The 19,968-nt window shown below is 55.2% G+C and overlaps 1 protein-coding gene across 1 annotated transcript in view; it reads left to right on the top strand.

The window, feature by feature from the left end:
- The window catches only part of LOC131278825 (disks large homolog 5-like), a 91,070-nt gene that overhangs the window by 61,112 nt on the left and 9,990 nt on the right, over positions 1 to 19,968 (top strand). Inside the window, 17 exon segments of the mRNA XM_058299296.2 lie at positions 40 to 215; positions 532 to 635; positions 4,257 to 4,349; positions 5,155 to 6,168; positions 6,886 to 7,009; positions 7,407 to 7,508; positions 7,511 to 7,547; positions 8,801 to 8,913; positions 9,574 to 9,663; positions 9,967 to 10,117; positions 13,585 to 13,747; positions 14,118 to 14,251; positions 14,936 to 15,082; positions 15,647 to 15,830; positions 16,405 to 16,553; positions 17,367 to 17,537; positions 18,180 to 18,376. Of these exon segments, the coding sequence (XP_058155279.1) occupies positions 40 to 215; positions 532 to 635; positions 4,257 to 4,349; positions 5,155 to 6,168; positions 6,886 to 7,009; positions 7,407 to 7,508; positions 7,511 to 7,547; positions 8,801 to 8,913; positions 9,574 to 9,663; positions 9,967 to 10,117; positions 13,585 to 13,747; positions 14,118 to 14,251; positions 14,936 to 15,082; positions 15,647 to 15,830; positions 16,405 to 16,553; positions 17,367 to 17,537; positions 18,180 to 18,376 (3,149 nt within the window).

Below are 19,968 nucleotides of genomic sequence, written 5' to 3' on the forward strand. Positions count from 1 at the left end.
CGTGAGCGAAGTTGCTGACCTGGCTTTGCCCCTCCTCAGGGTCAATGACTGGCTGCTGCGAATTAACGATGTGGATCTCATCAACAAGGACAAGAAGCAGGCGGTCAAGGCGCTCCTCAACGGAGGGGGGGCCATCAACATGGTGGTGCGGTGGCATAAGTCCCTGGGTGGGAAGGTGGTCACGCCACTGCACATCAACATAAGTGGACACGAAGGTACAGGGGCCGGCAGAGGGGGCAGGGTGCCACCTCCTTTCAGGCAGGTGATGGGTCTCATTGCAGGGGCAAGGCGTGGATGTCATTCCAGCGCTGCCCACGCGCCTTCCCCTTCTGGTCTTGCTGGTCTCCCTTTGCATGCTTGATTCAGTTCACCAGATGTGCATTGCATCCGGGGCCTGACCTGGGCAGGGTGCCGGCTCGGGCAGGGTGCAGTCGGACAGCACCCCCCTTTTTGATGTCTGGTTAGCAAAGATGAGGCAGGACCATGACTGGCCGGGCCAGGCGGTGACCGCGGTCTGCCTTGTGCTTGCAGACAGCGGTGTCAGCCTGGAGAATGGAGTGTACGCCGCCGCCGTGGTACCTGGGAGCCCTGCTGCCAAGGAAGGGTCTCTTGCAGTGGGAGACAGGATTGTGGTGGCAAGTCTTGCTGGGACGAGGTTAGGGCCAGGGTGACCCGCTGCAGACAGACAGTTGAATTACAGTTGGAAGGTTTGAGAAAGAAATGTTCTTGGGCATTGCTCTGTGTGAACATTTAAAAATAATTTTGGGGGGAGCGGGTATAGCTCAGTGGTTTGAGCTCCTGCTTGCCATGGTCCCAGGTTCAATCCCCAGTACCTCTAAAAAAAAAAGATTTTTGATCCTGATGTCTTGATGATGTGTTTCTATTTATTTTAGAAACTTAAGAAATACAGAAAACGGAGGAAATAAAAGTCACTTGTATAGCTACCACCTGTAGAAAAGCTTCCTTAACATTTTTATGAATTTCCCTGCAGCCTGTATTCTATGCATGAATGTACATTTAGGAGAACTTTTTTTTCACAAGTTGATGTCATTGGTGTGTAACTTTTTGGATCTTTCATACTAAACATTATATCCTTTATTTCTTTCATTTTTTTATTGTCAAAGTAAGACTTGCTGTAAAATCTTCAAGTGATAGATACATGCATACAGTGAAAAGTGGTCCGGCTCTTTCCTTCAGTCCTGCTCCCAGAGCTAATCTCTGCCCCCACTTGCTGGATGTGCCCCCAGACCCTAAGTGCTTATACAAACCCACGTGTGCACGTACAGGGCTCTGGTGGGTGTGTGTTTCTTTCTGAGTACGTGAGCTCATACTGTGTTACTCTACAATTTGCCCTCTACATTGTGGCTGTCTTTCCATATCGAGTCTCATTTCTATCCCCTCAGTGATGTTCTGTTGGATTATGTGTAATGTAAAGCCCCCTCCCTTGCCGGTGACATAGGCATCATTTCCAGTTTTTGCAATTGCGCACAGTTCTACACCAAACGTCACCTGTGTGCATAGCTGCTTTGGGTACATGATTCTCTCTCTGGCGACTCTACTCTGAGTCATAGGGCATGCACATTTAATATTTTAAACTCACTTTCTGAACTTGAAAATGTCTTAAACTTTTTCATGATATACCCACAAAATTCCAGTCATAGTGCTGGCAGTGAAAATAACTCTTCCTCCAGTTCCAGACTCTGCATCTACCAACCTCCCTCGGCAACCTCCCACGGCAGCCACTGTTAACAGTTGATTGGGTTTTCTTGCAGAAATATTTAAAACATGGGTATTTCCTACTCTGCCTTTTCATCCAGATGGGATCAGAGCATGCTCAGGTGTCAGCCTTGCTTTTAGTTTCTAGCGGCGTGGCTTGGAGGTCCTTGCACACTTGCATGTCCCGGTCTGCCTCCCCGTTTTGCTAACTTCATGGTGTTCCTTGACGGCAGCAGCACAAGCTGTGGAACCAGTCTCTTCCTGATGGTCATTAGGACATTTTTTTCCCTAAAAATTAAATATATATGTTGGTAACATATATAAGATTTCCCATTTTAATATTTTTAAGTACATGTCAGTGGCATTAATCATATTCACAATGTTATGCTGACATCACCACCATCACTACCAAGACTTTTCCCCCCTCACCCCAAACAGAAACTCTGTGCCCGCTTGAGACAACTCCCCACCCCCTCACCTCAGCCCTGGTGACCTGTAATCTACTTTCTGTTCCTCAGAATTTGCTTATTCTAGATATTTCATTTAAGAGGAATCCTACAATATCTGTCCTTTTGTGTCTGGCTTATTTCACTCAACATGATGTCTTCAAGGTTCACCCATGTTGTAGCATGAGTCAGAACTTCATTCCTTTTTATGGCTGAAGGATATTCCATTGTATGTCTAGACCACATTTGTTTACCCATTGCTCTGCTGATGGATACTTGCATTGCTTCTACCTTTTGGCTAACAATGAGTAATGCTGCTGTGAACATGTGTCTAAATATCTGTTTGTGTCCCTGTTGTCAGGTCTTTTAGGTGTATACCTAGGAGAGCAGTTGTAGTCATGGTAATTCATTGTTTAACTCTTTGAGGAATTTCTTCACTGTTTTCTATAGTGCCTGCAGCACTCTGCATTCCTTTGAAGACATCTTTGTCTTTACAAGTACTGCTGGAGAGGGCTCCAGGCTGTCCTGGAAAGTGTACGATGGGGTAAATTCCTGGTGTTACTGCTCGGCCAGGAGCCCTGTGCATTTAGCAGTTGATAGGATCTTCTCACTCCTGGCCTTTTCAGTCCCACCTGCAGTATATGAGAGAGCTCCCTGCTTCACATCTTTGCCAGTTTTTCTCAGATTTTCTTTTGAGCTGGGGTTTAAAAGCATATTAAAACGACCATTGTGAAAAATGTTAAGTCGTGGAAAAGTTACAAGGAGAGCAATAACCAAATTAATCCTCCACTTTGATAATCACCCTCCATATACTTTTTTTTAACTTGATTTTGAAATAATTATAGAGTCACAGGAAATTGCAAAGAGAACCTAGAGAGCTCCCATGTATCCTTTACCCATTCTCCCTCCAGGGCTACATCTTACACAACTAGAACATCTCGACCAGGGAGTGGACAGCTGTACGATGTGTATGTGTGGTTCTGTGCCGTTCCAGCACGTGTGGTTGCATGGAACCACGAGTGTAGTCAAGACACACAACTGTTCATCTGCACAAAGCTCGCCCTCGAGTTGACCCTTTGTAGTAACAGCCAGCCCTCCCCTCCCACCATTCCTAAACCTGGCAACCACTCATCTGGTTTCCATCTCTGTGATTTTGCCATTTTGAAAATGTTGTACAGTTGAACTGCAGTATGTGACCTTCTGAGATTGGCTCCTTCCGCTCAGGCTCATGCCTTTGAGAGCCATCCAGGGTACTCTGTGTATCGGCTGTTTGTTCCTTTTTATTGCCGAGTGTTAATTGATGGCATGAAAGTACCACGGTTTGTTTAACCATTCACACATTGTACATGCCCTTTTTAAAAAGATCAGGGGAGTGGATGTGGCTCAAGCAGTTGAGCACCTGCTTCTCATACAAGCCCAGGGAGGTCCTGGGCTTGGTCCCTGGGCAAAATAACAAACAAAGCACTCAGGAGAACCAGTCTGGTTCGGTGGTTAGGCACCGGCTTCCCACACCTGAGGTCCTGAGTTCAATCCCCAGCTCCAGGACCTCAAAAAAAAAAAAAAAATAGGTCTGGACATGCCTGGAGGGCTGTTGGCAGAGATTCAGGGACAAGGGTTGAGAGATGAGCCTTCATTTCACGTGGCTCCTTTCGGTTTACAAAGTCTTTTGCAACCGTGTTTCCAGTCTCCTCACTGCCTCTGGGAGGGGTTTGAGTTTATTTTCCATTTTTTAATATGAAGGAATGGGACTTGGAAGCTCTGAGCTGCATCCAGCATCATGCAGCAGGAAGTGGTGGGACAGAAATGACCCCCTAAGGTCTTTGGGGCTCTGGCCCCAGATGGACAGGCATTTTTCCCTGGAGTAACTTTAAGGGTGTGTGTTTCACTGGCCTCAGAAGCCTTTGCCTGGCTCCTTGTGCCTGGCTCCTTGTGTCTTACCACTGAGCGGCTTTCTCTCATCTGCCCACTCCAGAAGGTGTGGCCTTACAGAACCAGGCCTGCTCCCCTAGGATGGCAGCCGGGCCATGCCCCTGCCTGGGGTCTGCCCGGGGCCGCCCTGCGGGTGAGCTTGATGGGCTCTCTGTTTGGTCCTAGATCAATGGCATTGCACTGGACAACAAGTCTCTGAACGAATGTGAATCTCTGCTGCGGAGCTGCCAGGACTCCTTGACCCTCTCTCTCCTAAAGGTGAGGCTCCCTCCCTGTGCCTGGCTCTGCTCTCATTGTCTGGGACACAGACAAAGCCTCAGCTCTGCGGACCCCAGCTCTACTTCTCAGCATTGCCGGAAGCTTGTTTCACAACATGTAGGGCGTGCGTGAGCCCTGATGGGATCCTGGCTTAAAACAAAAAGCAGCTATAACTGTATATTTATATACAAAAGTATATTTTGGGGGCAGTAGGGTATATTTGAATACCATCTAATATGATGTTATCATATAATAATATCTAGTTATTCAGATGATAATAGTGAATTATTTTCTTGTGTAAGGGAATAGCCTTATTTTGAGAGGTATGTGCTGAAGTTGTTTGGAGTAAAATGTCATATCTGCAACTTCCTTTCAGACAGGAAAAAACAACTTGGTAAAATGTTGAATCCAGATGGTAGGTTTATGGGTGCTCATTGTACTTTCCTATTAATTTTTCTACATAGTTGGCAAAATTTATAATAGAACAAAATTACTTGTCTGTTTCGATAAGAGCTATGTATTTTTAACACTGCAATTTTGCTTTTATGTTTAATAATTTTTTAAAAAATGTGTAGGATGTTGTACAGGTAAATTCAGAAAGTGCTCAGATTCAAAGGAACCATGTGGCTCATGTGAGTTCCAAGGGGCCAGGACTGAGAACTGCAGGTGCAAGCCGCACCTGCCAGAGGGAGACAGGGGTGTGTGAGTGTGTATACAGGTGTGTGCATCAGCCCCTCTAGGTCTTTGGATGGCCCATTTCAGGTCCTGCAGTCTCATCTCCCTTGCTCTCACTCCTCTGCTTTAGGTGTTCCCTCAGAGCTCCTCATGGAACGGCCAGAACATCTTTGAAAATATCAAGGACTCGGATAAGATGTTGAGTTTCCAAGCGCAGGGCCCCGAGGTCCAGGCTTACAATAAACAGAACTTGATGCAGCACAACAACTCCACACAGACAGATATCTTCTCCGTGGACAGGCTGGAGGACAGGAAGGAGCCAGGCCCCCCTGGGGGCAGCGGCTCCTTCCTGCACAAGCCGTTCCCTGGGGGGCCCTTCCCGGGCTCCCCGCAGGCCTGCCCAGGCACCGCGGAGCGTAGCCCCAGTTCCTTCCGCTCGGACCTCTCCGGGGAGCGTGGCTATGGGCTGGTGGATGTGTGCAGCTGGCGGCCCCTGCTGCCCTTTGAGACAGAGGCGGGCCCTTGTGGGATGTCCGAGGCCCCCCTGGATAAGGCACAGTCCAAGAGCTCCAACAGTGGCGGGACGTGGCCCAAGGCCATGCTCAGCTCCGTGGTGGAGCCCGAGAAGCTCTCTGTGTACAAGAAGCCAAAGCAAAGAAAGTTCATCTTTGACCCGAACACGTTCAAATGCCCCCAGACACCCCCCAAGATAGACTGCCTTCTCCCCGTCCCTGCTCACTCTCCCCAGGCCTCCAAGAGAGTGGGGCCCCTGACACCCCCAAAACCTCCCAGGAGGAGCGACTCCATGAAGTTTCAGCACAGACTGGAGACCAGCTCCGAGTCAGAGGCCACTCTGGTGGGCAGCTCCCCATCCACCAGCCTCCCGGCGGCCCTGCCCCCTGGCGCGGACCCCGGGGAGCCCACGTGCACTTCGCCCCCTCGTAAGGCGAAGGTCCGCATCGCCTCCAGCTACTACCCTGAAGGTGACGGGGACTCCTCCTACCTGCCGGCCAAGAAGTCCTGTGACGAGGACCTCACCTCCCAGAAGGCTGACGAGCTGGGCCAGAAGCGCCACAGACCCAAGTCTGCTCCCAGTTTTTGGCCCAAACTTGCCCCGGTGGTCATTCCCGCTCCGTTCCTGGAGGTAGAGCTCTGCCTGGGAGTGGGGCCTGGTGGGAATGGGGGGTCATAGCAGTCGAGAGCCACACCAAGGCGTCCTGCACCAGGTCCCCAAGCTTGCTTAGCCCTGGCTCCTTCGCCCGAGGGGAGGGAAAGGAGTGGAGGAGGTGGAGGGGGGAAGCAGCCCCAATGGGAGGTGGGAATGCGGAGCTAAAAGAGGAGCCCTTTCTTAGGAGTAGCATTTGATTTGCTTATTCAAACAGCTTTTGAGCATCTGCGAGAAAACACGGTGGCGCAGACTTGCCTTGAAAGGTTTAGGGAGACAGGCTGGCGTACCTGTTCAGCCAGCCTGGGATAGTGTGGTTGTTTTGGTGTGTGCTGTAGTCGTTTCCAGAAGGAAGAGAATGCCACAGGTGGCGGGCAGCATTCAGGGAAGCTGTGCCGCTCCTGGCGGACAGGAAGCACGACACGGTGCAAGCCGGGTTGTGACTGTGTGTTGGAAGCACCCGTGTTCTCACCATTTCTACACATAAGCCCTCTTTATTTGAAAGAACAGGGATTCTGTCTCTGGTTTTCTTCTGAATTGGTTTTAAGGGAAGCTCTTGCCTTTCCGCTAATGTCTGCACAACGTGAACGAGCAGCGCCTTGGTGTCGGGAGGAGCTCCCGAGCAGACGTCAGCTTTCAGGCGCGCCCACGTCGCTGCCTGCTTCCAGCAGTCGCCTCTTGCCTTTGTTTCCTCAGGATCAGAAGTGTGTCCCGGCAGGTGGTGACCTCTCCCCGGAGCTCCCGGAGTGGTCCCCTTACTCTCCAGGCCATTCCGGTCGGCACGGCAACCCCCTGCTCTACCCCAGCAGGGTGTCTGTGGGTGAGCTGATGAGGCGGGTGGGGGCAGAGGTCCATGTGGTCGCATGGGTCTGCCCAGACTTGGGAGGGTGGGGGGCGTTGGCTTACAGCCTGAAGAACTGGAGGTGGTCCCTGCCTGTGATGTTTTGTCTGGCATCGGTGACAGTCGTTTCTCAAGGCACTTTATCCCCCATCCGAGCCGGGATGTGGAAGCATTAAAGTGGGTTTGTCCGTTTTACTGGTGGAGAAAGGCAGGTAGCTCTTTGCTGGGTAGCGGATTGGCAGCTGGCGCCCTTTTGGACTTGTGAGTCCTTTCCCCAAATTACTCTGCAGCTTCTTGGTGGTGCTCAGGGCCAGGGGCCGGGTACGGGGCCGATGGGAGGCTCTGGGGCAGTGGTTCTCACCCAGACCCTTTCCAGGCACCATCCCCCGGAGCGTGACACCGAGCACCGCTGTGAGCTCCATCCTGAGGAACCCCATCTACACCGTGCACAGCCACAGGCTCGGCCCCTGCAGCTCCCCGTCCCCAGAGAGCTGGGCCCCCAGGGTTTGCACCCCAGGTATGCGAACCCCCCATGCCTCCCTGGCTCCCCTGCTGTCCAAGCCTACCCGGGCTGCCGGGCACCCAGAGCTCGTGGGCAGTTTGGCCAGGAAGGGGCTTAGAGCAGCCTGGGGTCCCCTGGAAGGTGAGCTTTAAAGGTGGCCCCTCCCTCCACCAGCACAGGGTCTGTAAAGCTCTTGAACCCCACAGAGGCCCAGACCTCCCTACAGGTCTGGCTTTGTGTCCACAGCGTGTTTGTGCCCTAAGTGCCAGCACTGACCCTGTCGTGGAGGAGGAGATGGCCGCATAGGAGGGGGCTGGGTGGAGGCCACTCTTGGGCTCATTCATCTAGTTATTTGACAAGTATTTACTGAGCACCTCCTAGATGCCACAGACTGTTCTAGTTTCAAGGGGATGCAGCGGGGCACTGAAGGATGAGCTTGCTGGCCCGGCAGTGCTCTGTGTTCACGTGTGGGGAGGCAGGCAGGGTGGTGGCTCTGGAGACGGGAAAACATGGCAACAGGCTGGACTGTGACTCGAAGGCAGGGTGGGCCGCCTGATGGGGGGGTGCTGCAGTGACTGCGAGGCGGGAGGGGAGGCTGGCTGTCCCAAGACTGGGGAGCGCCCCAGGGGAGCAGAGAGGTAGGTGCCTGGGCTGAGGGTGGGGGGTAGCAGGCAGTGCACTGGCTTGGGGGGCAGAGTGATTGGAGTGTGGTGGGGGACAGTGGCTCAGGAGGGGGTCACAGGTCATAGGGGCCTGAAAGCAAAGGTTTGGATTTTGTCCCGAGTCCGGTGGGGTCTGTGGGAGGGAGGGCATAAGCAAGAGGCGTCCTCTCTGCACAGCTGGAAGAAGCCGTCCCTGGGTTGCGCTCAGGCCAGCCCCCCTTCTGTGACCTGCCATGCCCTCTGAACAAGGCACAGAGCCCCCTCTCCGGGCCAGCCTCTCCTGGCCCACATCCTCGGAGGAGTGGTTCCAGCCGCCTGAGCCCACCGGCTTCGGGAGCCCCTCTTTTCCCATACGGAAGTCCCTTTTTCACGGGAGCCCTGGCTGAAGTGCACTTGGCTGGCGGCTCCGGCTGTGTGGCCCTCTGTGCTGCTTGAGGGGCCCTCTGCCCGGGAGCAGTTTGCCCGTGAGCAGCAGAGTCCCAGGGCCGCGGGCCGCCCTCTGCCAGCCCAGGGGGTGTCGGTGACGCCCGTCGCGCGCACGTCTTCCCCGGGCGCCCCGCTCAGGTCTTCCTCCCTGAGCCCCCTCGCCCCTCTCGTTCTCTCCAGTGTCCAGCACCAAGGACGTCTGAGCCTGGACCTGAGCCCCTGGGTCTGCAGCGACGACCCTGAGATGAGGGCCTCCCACGGCTCCAACTCGCTGCCCTCCAGCGCCCGCCTCAGTAACCGCGCCGGCCGCGGTCGCCTGGCCCCCACCCTCGCTTACCTCCCCCTTCCCTGTGGGCAGAGCCTCCTGGTGGCCTGCTCCCTGCTGCCTCCGCCCGCCCCCCGTGGAGGCCGGCTCAATTCCACGCAGCCCTGCGGGCCGGTCCCACCCCGCCCCGCTCAGAGCCGCTCCCCGTGTCTCTTCGCTTCCTTCAGTGACCCTGCTGCCTTCCTGCTGCAGTAGCTCCAGAGGAATCCCGTGGCTAGGGAGCCTCGCTCTGGGCACCCAAGCTTGCACGCAACCTGGGGGAGGCATTCTGCTGTCCACTTGTGGGGACCGTAGCCCCACGTAGGGTCTCGCAGGTCCCCCCTAGACACCCTGAGGGGGTGGTTCACGGTGTTGGGGAGAGAAGACGGAGCGGCCGCTGCATGGCTTGGGTCACTGTCCCTGCCTGTGCGGTCCTGTCTGGAGTGGCCGTCGGCTGTGTGGCTTGTTCAAGGACAGGGGCTCAGCGCCTATCTTTCTCCATCTCCTCTTGTTTAGACCTCTAGGGGGTGAATGGCAAGGCTCAGCTCAGAGTTTTTGTTGTGATTGTACATCTCTCTGGTCTTCCAAATTGGTGGTGAGGGCTGGTGTTTAATCGTAGGACTAAAGTTTCGTCCCCTTGGAACTCTAGGGTCTTCGAGTAACTTGCAGTACAAGGCGGAACGCATTAAAATCCCGTCGACGCCCCGATACCCCCGGTCTGTCATGGGCTCTGATCGAGGTAAGCGCCTCTCGCAGCCCCGTCCTTGCCAGCCCTGCTCTTTCCCTTTCTCCTCACTGTTGAGTGTCTGGGTACAGCTGATAACTTGCACCTGCTTCCGTTGATCAGTGTTTGCCGAGTCAGCCCTGGGCTTGGCGACTTGGGATGGACCCAGGCCCTGCGGCGCAGTCAGGCCCTGCGGAGGCCCCGTGGTGCAGTCAGGCCCCGCGGGGCACAGCGGCGGGGACACGTCCTCCTCCTGGCCGTGGCAGCCGGGGCCCCCGGAGATGATGGTGGCCCACGAGCTCCCACGCTCTCTTGCAGGTTCCCTGTCACATTCTGAGTGCAGCACGCCGCCTCGGTCGCCCCTGAACATTGACACCCTGTCCTCTTGCAGCCAGTCCCAGGCCTCGGCCTCCACGCTGCCAAGGATCACAGTCAACCCCGCATCCCTTGGGGAGCGCAGGAAGGACCGGTGAGGACTGCCTGGGCTCCGTGTCATGGCCACACTGGTGGGTGGTGCATCCCACAACGGGGGCTCGTGGGCGCACACAGCAGGGGTTGGCGGGGTCCGTTGTTATTTGATCCCAGGACTGGGCCACCTGGGTTTGGGTTCCGCTGGTGCTCGGTCGTGTCTTGCTCTGGTGCGTCCCTAGTGCCACCCACGGGGCCTTGGGATGTGGGAGCCGTAGCCCAGCCTGCTGTGCCCCCAGGGGTGGGCACGTGTAGGTGACAAGGCAAGGAACAGGGTGGGCTCCTTCCACGGAGTGCCGCGGGGCGCGGTGGGCCTGCGGGGAGGGTGCTGGACACAAGCCTGAGGGTGGCTCCACGGCCGCGGCTGTCGCTCTGTGTAAACACCGTGAGTGCATTAAGTCGTGAGAGCCTCAGACTAACCCCAGTGTGAGTGACGTTGTTATGATTGTCATTAGCCCCATTTTGCAAATGAGAAAACTGAGGCTGGGAAGTTGTAGTGTTTTGTCTGTGTCACGTCTTAGCAGTGGGCGTTGGGATTCACTCTTTGCCTTGTTCTTTGGTCCCAGAACAGCTATAGCTCTTGGTTATTATTATTTCTACCTTTTATTGTGAAATATACATAAAGGGGCAAAGAAAGAATATAAAGCCTAAATGTACAGCTAAGCCAGCGTGGTTTCAATTTTAAGTGCAGGCCAGTCCCTGCTTCGCTCTTAGGTTCACTGTAGGCCTCATGTCTGTCCGAGGCCACCCCGTCTATGAGTCCGTACTCCCCTCCAGACACGCTGCCCACACACACCTCGTCCCCCTCTGTCGTTCCTCCAAATGGGATTTGGTGGATCGTGTTTACATTTAGAAGGTCCTGTCCAGAGTGTGGGTCTTTAGGCCATCTCATTAAACTTGAACTTGCCTTTATTTAATCACGTAAAAAAGAACACAGCTGCCCTTGTCCAGGCGAGACCAAAAAGCTGAAGACCCTCCGTAGCCGTGAGCCTCAAAAGTGACCTTTGCCGGCAGGGTCGGGGAGGGCGGCTCCGTTAAGAAAATCTCGTGTTTGACTTGAAAGCGTGACCTTGTCAAACAGCCCGAGAGCCTGGGAGAGGGGTGTGTCCCCGTTCACCAGCGCCTGGCCCGTTAGGGGACAGTGTGAGTCCACGGGGAGGGCCGGTCCTCACCCACGGGGATTTCCCATGTGTGCACACAGGGACACGGCCTGCAGGCGTGGGGCGGGGCTGGAGGTTCTCGACCCCGGCTCTGGTCATTGCGAGACCAAGACCTTCCCCTGAAGTCAGTGCGTCCTTAGAAGTAGAGGGGGTTTCGTCATGTCGCAGTCCAGTAATCCCTTCGCTCCCTGTGCCGTGCAGAGAGCTGGGGACTCCACTGGGAAGGACACAAGTGTTGTGAGCTTACGGCCTCATCAGAGAAATGTGATAACACGAGCAACCAGAACAGACAACACGTGTGAAAAATAATCCTGGGGAGCGGATGTAGCTCACCCGCTTCCCATGTGTAAGGTCCTGGGTTCAGTCTCTGGTACCTCCTAAAAAAATCCTTTTTACCCCTGATTTTGAAGCATACTGTCATATAACTACTCATAGAAAACTGGACAAAAACACAAGTCATCAGAGTAGAGAACACTTTACTTATTTAAAATAATCCTTTTTTTCCTGAGAGAAGGAAAAAACTAATCTCATCAACCAGAGATTTGATAACTGCTAACTGTTTGTGATGTGTATGTCTGTGTATTTTATTCCTGTTTCATTATTTATTTGTTATATATAGTCACATCTTTTACTTACTCTAAGCTCCTTGTCACATGAAGTATACTTCATAAACCTATTTAAAAGGAACCTTAAAAAATTGAACAAGATTTCAAGGAAATAGTGTTTTAACCGCTCACAAAAATGCAACCTCATTATCCTGAGAAAAATTAATTGTGCTTATGTTAAAAAATTAAAATCAGAAAATTAACAAGCAAAATCACCACACATGCCCTCACTTAGAGGTCCACTTTGTTAACATGTCGGTGGTCTTCTGTGATGTCGTCATGCGTGTGCATACATGTAAGTTTGCACGTGCACATTTGTGGAAGTGGAATTGTGCTGTACGGACCTGCCTTCTCGTTTCCCAGTGTGTCCTGTTTGTCTTTCCAGAGGAGTTGTTGTGATCGATACGTCAGTTGTGATGGCTCCATGGCTTCTGTTGAATGGCTGTTATTTTACAGTTGTCCTTTTCTCTTTTGAGGAAAGGGTACTGGTTAGAAGTGGCACAGAGGGCGGCGTGTTAAGGGAGGACTGTGGCGTCCCCGGCTGGAGCACCTCCTCTTGGGGGCACCTGCTCTCTGAGGTCTTGCACCTCTAAACCGTCTGCGTTTGGATGCAGGTTGAGTCATGGAGAGGACCTGGCCATGGACCAGGCCTGGTCTGAGCTGGGGAGGCCGAGGGAAGCGCTGCAGGGCGCCAGGGGAAGGGCCGTGCCGGCAGAGGTGTAATCTCAGCTCTCCTGCGAGGGCTTGGCTGTGGGCGGCGGGGACCCACCTGAGCCCGCTGAGCTCGTGGAGTTGGGGGGGCTCAGGGTCTCCAACCTTGTGCTCTAGAGGGGCTCCAAAGAGGGGGTCAGGCCTGCTGCCTGCCTCAGCTTGTCCTGGGAAGAGGAGGAGAGGGGTTTCCAGGCCCTGGAGAGTGGAGCCTCGGCTGTGTGCGGTCCCGGTCCTGGGGGAGCGGTCAGCCCCACACGGTCGTCTTTTCTCGCTGGGCGGCAGTGCCAGCTTCCTCCTCGGAGCGTTCCTTCTGTTCTCTGTCAACCTTTTGTGCCTTCCAAATGTCTGTACCACCACAGACCTCTTCTGAGACTGCCTGTGGCTGCCGGGCCCAGGTCCTTCTCCCCCGTGGCCCGTGGCGCGGGGGGCGGCTCCCCGGGGGCGCAGCAAGTGCATGGTCTTTCCATGGCTTCCATGCCGACTGCCGCTGCAAACCCAAGCCGTCCAAAGGGGGCCATGATCAATTTGCATCACCCTGGGTAGCCAATAAATATAAAAACTGATATTTTATACTGTCTTTCCTCAAGGGAATGTCACCCCAGAAGCCATCTCTTTTCCCAGGAGGGGGTTCTTGGGACCCTGCTGGAGTTTGTAAATTGCATGCTGTGTGAGGCAGCTCGGCTCACGTGGAGAATCTCAGGGTTTTCCCCTGCACGTATCAGTGTTTATAGTTCACATGGACCGTTCTCGTGTCTCTGGGATGGGGTGCTTTGGTGTCCATTGCTGCCATGTTCACATTACATGAGGTAGCAGGAACGTGCATCATTTGTCATGAGAGAGTTGGAGTAGCCACTCCTCCACCCGGCTGTGTCACCCCAGGAGCACCCGCGCTCCCTGGCCTCTTCTGCATAGCCCAGTTGCATGCCTGAGCACAGACCCTTCCCCAGAACTCTTTGGATCTGAGTCCCCCAAACTGCTGGCTCTCTTCCAAGGCCTTACGTGGAGGAGCCACGCCACGTCAAGGTGCACAAGGGCCTGGAGCCTCTGGGGGTCTCCATCGTGAGTGGTGAGAAGGGCAGGATCTACGTCTCCAAGGTGACCGGGGGAAGCATCGCCCACCAGGCCGGCCTGGAGTACGGAGATCAGTTACTTGAGGTGAGAGAGGGCTGCCCTCCATAGCATGTTCGTGGCAGCATTCTCCTCCTCCTCACCCTCCTCTCCTCCTCGGCCTCCTCTCCTCCTCACCCTCCTTTCCTCCTCGGCCTCCTCTCCTCCCCATCTGCCAGCCCACCCCCCACATCCCTGTCCCCATCCTCCAGCCTGCACCCCACATCCACGTCCCTATCCCCATCCCCATCCCCCAGCCTGCACCCCAAGTGCCCGTCCCCCAGCCCGCCCCCCATGTGCCTGTCCCCCAGCTCTCCCCCCACGTCCATGTGCCCATCCCCCAGCTCACCCCCCACGTCCCTGTTGCCCAGCCCACCCCCCACATCCCGTCCCCAGCCCTTTGTGGGTGTCTCCCCAGTTCAATGGCATAAACCTGCAGAGTGCCACGGAGCAGCAGACCCGGCTCATCATTGGGCAGCAGTGTGACACTGTCACCATCCTGGCCCAGTACAACCCACACATGCACCAGCTGGGCAGCCACTCACGCTCCAGGTGAGGCCGGAGGCCCTGGACTGTGGGCTGGGGAGTGGGCGGGACGGCGAGCTGCTGGAGAGCAGGGCTACCAGCTGCATCTCCTGGGCCTCCCGCTCCTGGGAGGAGGAGAGTTGACCAGCCTAGATTTTGGATGAGAGAGACATTTAAAGGGACTTGTCTCCTCCTGACACTGGGCGAGTTAACTGTGGGCCAGGGTCGCGCTGGGTAGCCAGAGGCTGAAGCCCAGGGCCGGATTCTCAGGCACACTCTGTCCTGAGCAGACCCTGCACCCCTGCCTGTGTCTTACCCCGGGCTGTGGGCCATGGGGCAGGTGAGAGAAGGGGGAGACAGGGTTCCAGTAGCCTAGCACGTTGCAGCTTAGTGGGGGGTCGAGACATGAGCCAAGGAAAAGGGACAGAGAATTCATGTGTCACCAGGGTGCCACAGGCATCAGTCCAGAAGTTGTCTGAGAGGACCTCGGGGTTGAGGACATAGCGGGCCCTGGACAGGTAGGGGAGAGGTGGACCGGCACCTCCTGCAGGGGACCGGCCATGCGCGTCCAAGCTACGAGGCACCTGCATCTCCTTGGGCTTCGGGGTAGGACCCACGTGGACCCCGTCCCCCCTTAGGACCCGCGTTGTCACTGGAGGGGTGTGGCTCTGGGCGGCTGCCCCTCATTCTCCCTGCCCCTCCTCGCTCCAGTTCCCACCTGGACCCTGCGAGCACCCACTCCGCGCTCCAGGGAAACGGTGCCACCACCCCGGAGCACGCCTCTGCCATCGATCCCCTGATGGAGCAGAACGAGGGCCCTGGCACGCCCCCGTGCAAGCAGAGTGCGCCCAGCTCCAGGTCAGCCAGCCGGCACGGGCTGGGAGCCCTCCCTTTGTGCGGGCAGCCAGGCGGGGGGTCCTTGTGAGCCCCAGCTCTTCCTCTGAGCGCATGGGCATGGGGGCTGCTGCCAGCCCTCCCCACCCCCCAGCTGCTGCGTCCCCACCGGCTGCCAGCCACCCCAGCCACCCCAGCCGCACACCGGGTCTTTGGTGTTGGTAGGGGCGGGGAGGTGCATGCCATAGCTGCTCTTTTCCTCCCCCCCTTCTTTTTTCTCATTTTCCCATTGACTCCCTCTCTGCCCCACCTCTCCTCTCTCTTTTCCTTTTATCCCTCACTTGTTTATCAGGCTCGGGGTTGGGGCCGTCAGAGCAGTTTCACCCCCAGGGAGTGCCTGGTTTAGAGGGCGGTGGTACTGGGCACAGGCTCAGTGGCGCAGTTGAAAGGCTACAGGAGGGTGGCAGGGGGAGGCAGGAGACCGTGAGGCAAGTAGAGCCCGGGTCCGGATCAGCCGCAGTTCTGACTTGCCCGTGCCCGCCTCCCCGTCTGTGCATGATCGAGCAACTTTGATTTTCTTCCCAAAAGGATGGTGGGAGATGCCAACAAGAAGACCCCAGAGCTGCGAGTCATCTTCATCAAAAAGTCCCAGCTGGAGCTCGGGGTGCACTTATGTGGCGGGAACCTGCACGGGGTGTTCGTGGCCGAGGTGGAGGATGACAGCCCTGCCAGGGTTCCCGACGGCCTCGTGCCAGGGGACCTCCTCCTCGAGGTGAGTCCTTAGCTGCACCCTGGGGGTCTGTCTCAGATGGCCCCGGGGACAGACAGTGCAGACTTGATGCCGGGTGACCCCTGGGTGATTTTATTTTAAACCCTCATAAACCCAGGGTGCTGCATAGACCCTCTGGGTAGACCCCTGGGAAGCCGGGGAGGCCTCTGCGAAGCTGTGGGCAGAGCCCCCCAGCCTGGCTGCGGGGGTCCAGGGGAAGATGATCTGCTCTTGTGCGCAGCAGCCTCTGATTTGACGGGGAGAGTTGTACCTCCCCTGCACAGGGTCCCCTTTTGATGGGAGAGTTGGTGCATAGATATTTAAAGGTTCAAGTGCATACGAGAGGGAGTGCTGTATTTTGAATATCTCATACTTGCACGGGGACTTGAACGTGGCTTTTCCTGGGCACTGGGGGAGACCCCAAGGATTCAGCCCTTCCTCCAGAGGGGAGGCAGGGGGGCTCCCAGGTAGGGGGATGTGGGTTCTCTGCCTCTTCGCCACACTGGCCTTTCCCGGCTGTCCAGGCCGCCCCCTGGTTTCTGCCCTTCTGACCCCAATCCCCCTCATCCCCGGGCAGTACGGCTCCCTGGACATCCGGAGCAAGACGGTGGAGGAGGTCTACATGGAGATGCTGAAGCCCAAGGACAGCGTCCACCTGAAGGTGCAGTACCGGCCCGAGGAGTTCACCAGGATCAAGGGCCTGCCTGGCGACAGCTTCTACATCAGGTGCTGGGCCTGGGGGGTCGGGGCCAGTGGAGGGGCCTCCAGTGGCGCTCCGTTCCTCGTCAGTGCCCCTGTGCTTCCTGCCTCCTAAGGGTAGGGCCGTGTTAGCTGTTACTTGACCGCCTGATCTGCAAGTCACAGCACGGTGCTCGTGACTTCGAAACACCCTTGCGGGCTTTGAGGAGCAGGTGGGCTTCCTTATTTGGGGTTTAGGGCCTGGGGGGTTTGGAGGCCACAGATCCCCCTTTCCCTCTGGTCTGCACTCCTCTTCCTGTCTTGCCCAGCAGTGTGCATGTGGACGTTGGGGTGCCTTGTGACATGGTGTGGGTGCAGGCACAGGATTAAGCATTTCCTGGGAGGGACTTTTAGCTTTCTTCATGATCCCTCAGATCTGAGAGCCCCCCCAAAATTAAGAACCACTGATCGTGAAGTACCATGTGGTGCATTTCCCTGTCTCCATGGCCTATTTCCATCTTGCGGGGTCTCTAGTCTGTAGGAACCGTGGCCCTTGCCTTCAGGAGGGAAGGCATGCAAGAAGACCCATTTGGAAGGGGAGGGTAGGGACTCAGGTCTTGGCCAGAAGTTCTCAGTCTGAGGGAGATGGTGCTGCCCTAGTTCTAGGGCAAGGCACCACCTTCGTCCTCCTGTGCAGAGCACGGGCGCCCGCCTTCGGGGAGCCGCTGCAGAGTGGGAAGGCCCAGCTCCAGTTTCTGGAATGACTTTTTGGTCTGGGGGAAGCACAGTGCAGGAGAGCAGTCTTGGGGGGCGGCTCCTTCAGGGTGCAGCTCCCCCTGATTGCGTCCTCAACCCACCCAGGGCCCTGTACGACCGGCTGGCAGAGGTGGAGCATGAGCTGAGCTTTAAGAAGGATGACATCCTCTATATTGATGACACCTTGCCCCAGGGCACGTTTGGCTACTGGATGGCCTGGCAGATGGACGAGAACGCCCAGAAGATCCAGCGCGGGCAGATTCCCAGCAAATATGTGTACGTCTTCTCCAGCCCCGGGCCGGGGGTTCGGGCAGGGGCAGAGTGGGCTGCCAGCCATGGAGCTGTCCCAGGGATGAAGGGCAGGGGCCTGGGCTGCGGGGAGGGCTAAGCTGCTCGTTCCCACCTCTGGTTGGCCAAGATCAATTATCTAAGGAACTGCCCCTGGCATAAATCAGAATTGTGCAGAGAGACAGTGGTGACTCAGGAAGCATAACTTTAAACGCTGTTAAGCTGGGGAGCAGCTGTAGCATAGAGGTTTGAGCACCTGCTTCCCATGTACAAGGTCCCAGGTTCAATCCCTAGTACCTTCTGAAAAAAAAAAGAAAAGAAGAAAAACAGGCTCAAGAAAATGCTATTAAGCGAGGGCTTTCGTGGCAGTTCCTTTGACACTGATCTGAGTAGAAAGTGGTAGAAATTCCTAAGAGCTGGCCCCTAGCACTGGTGTTTGTGCAACCCCCTGCAAAGGTGCGTGAAGGGGTCCTCGGTGGTGGGCTGGGTGAAGTATCTATGAAACCTGCAAAGGGGAGCCCTGGAAGAGGCCCTGGTCCTGTGTCGGCTCTCACCTTCCTCATTGAGCAGTGTGGGCAGGGAGACGGTCCCAGTGGCCTTGCCCAGCGCTGCCATTCTCTGTGGCCACAGGATGGACCAAGGATTCTCCAGGAGGCTCAGCATGTCCGAAGTCAAAGATGATAACAACGCTGCAAAGACGCTGTCAGCCACCACACTCAGGTCCTTCTTTTGAAGGAAACATAAGCACAAGCGCAGTGGGTCCAAAGAAGGGAGGGATCTTCTGGCCTTGGACGCCTTTTCCAATGACTCCATTCCACTCTTTGAAGGCAAGTGGCTAAACTTGGTTTTCCAGTGGACTCTCAGGATTTGGATTGAGGTTTATCACTTAAGCCTCAAGACAGTGGCTTAAGCAACACAGGGTCTATTTTTCTTTCAAATGCAAGAAGGCTGGCGGCAGGCATCTGGGTTGGTTGGGTGGCGCTGCAGTTTTCAGAGTCTATGATCATTTTGCTTGCCACCCATAGTGTGTGGCTCCCGTCTTGGGGCTTCCCTGTGGTCACCATGTGTGTCCTTGCAGCTCTAGTCATCATGTCTTTGTTTCAGGTGGCAGAAAGGAGGCTGGACCTCTGCTTGACAACTCTCTTTAAATCACAGCCCCATGCTGTGGCTTCCACTTGTGTCTCACTGACCACTCTCATCTGCCAGGGACATGGGGAAAGAGGGATTTGGCTGGGTGCATTGTGGCCTCAATGTTACAGGAAGCCCTATTAGTAAGGGAGAGACAAAGATGGGCAGTGGGGAGGCCAAAAGCAGTCTCTGCTCAGGGATGTTCCTTCCAGAATGGCTGCATTTCAGGCTGCTTGGTGGTGACCCAGGGCCACCCATCTCCACAGGTCCTTGGCATCAAGTACCAGGGAAGGTCAGGTGGACCCTGGCAGATGGCCTCGAGGGTAGGGTGCATTTGTCCTGTAAAGCAGGCCCTTCCCAAGGCTGCTCTGGTTTTGGCCTGTAGCCCTAGGATGTGTGCCAGCTGGGCAGGGCGGGCAGGGGCAGGACGGGCATGGGGCATGGTGGGCATGGCTCAGGGCGGGCACAACGGGCAGGGGAAAGGCGTGCAGGGGCCGGCGGGAACAGAAGGGGGGGTGGTTTCCTTCCTCCCTCCCTTTCCTGTCCCTTCTCCTCTGTGTTTAAAATGGAGGCCTGGGGCTCAGAGAGTGGAGTTACCCACACCCTGGGTCCCGGGCTCCCCATTACTCTCCGTTAAGACTAGAGCCCGGGGGCCAGGTCTGCCTGCCTGTTTTTCCGCGGCCTGCGAGCTAAGGGTGGTTTTTATGTTTTTAAATATAAAATGTGAAAGGGACTGTTACCCCAGTCTCGCTCAGCTTTGCCGTTTGTCTGAAATGCATACTCCCGTGCCCTTCACAGGAAAAGTTTGCCAGCGCCTCAGTTAGGGCTAGGGCTACGCTTCTCCCTCATTTGGGTTTTCCTTCATTCCTCGCTGCCTGCTCTCCCCTGTCCCCTTCTTCCCTCTCGCAGGCACCGTCTCCAGTGCATTTGGGGTATGTCCTAGATATGTATATATCTTTGAAAAACAGCCATTTGTCAAATCTTCCTTTTAGTCCTTCAGTTTTGCATGATAATTTTTGAAATTGTCATTAAGTACATTTTAAATTAATACATATCTTTCTGGTAAATTGACCCTTTTATCATTATGAAATGTCTTTAGGTCTGTCATGTTTCTTGCATTGAAATCTATTTTGTCTGATTCAGTTATACAAGTTTTCTTCTGGGTCATCTTTTCCCATCCTTTTACTTTGAATTCTTCCTGTCTCTTCATATTTAAATATCTCTTATAAGTAGCATGTGGATTTTTTTTTTAATCCACTGTGACCATATATCTTTTTAAAAAATTCTACTG

Source organism: Dasypus novemcinctus, chromosome 6, assembly GCF_030445035.2.
Source record: "Dasypus novemcinctus isolate mDasNov1 chromosome 6, mDasNov1.1.hap2, whole genome shotgun sequence".
Classification (NCBI taxonomy): Eukaryota; Metazoa; Chordata; class Mammalia; order Cingulata; family Dasypodidae; genus Dasypus; species Dasypus novemcinctus.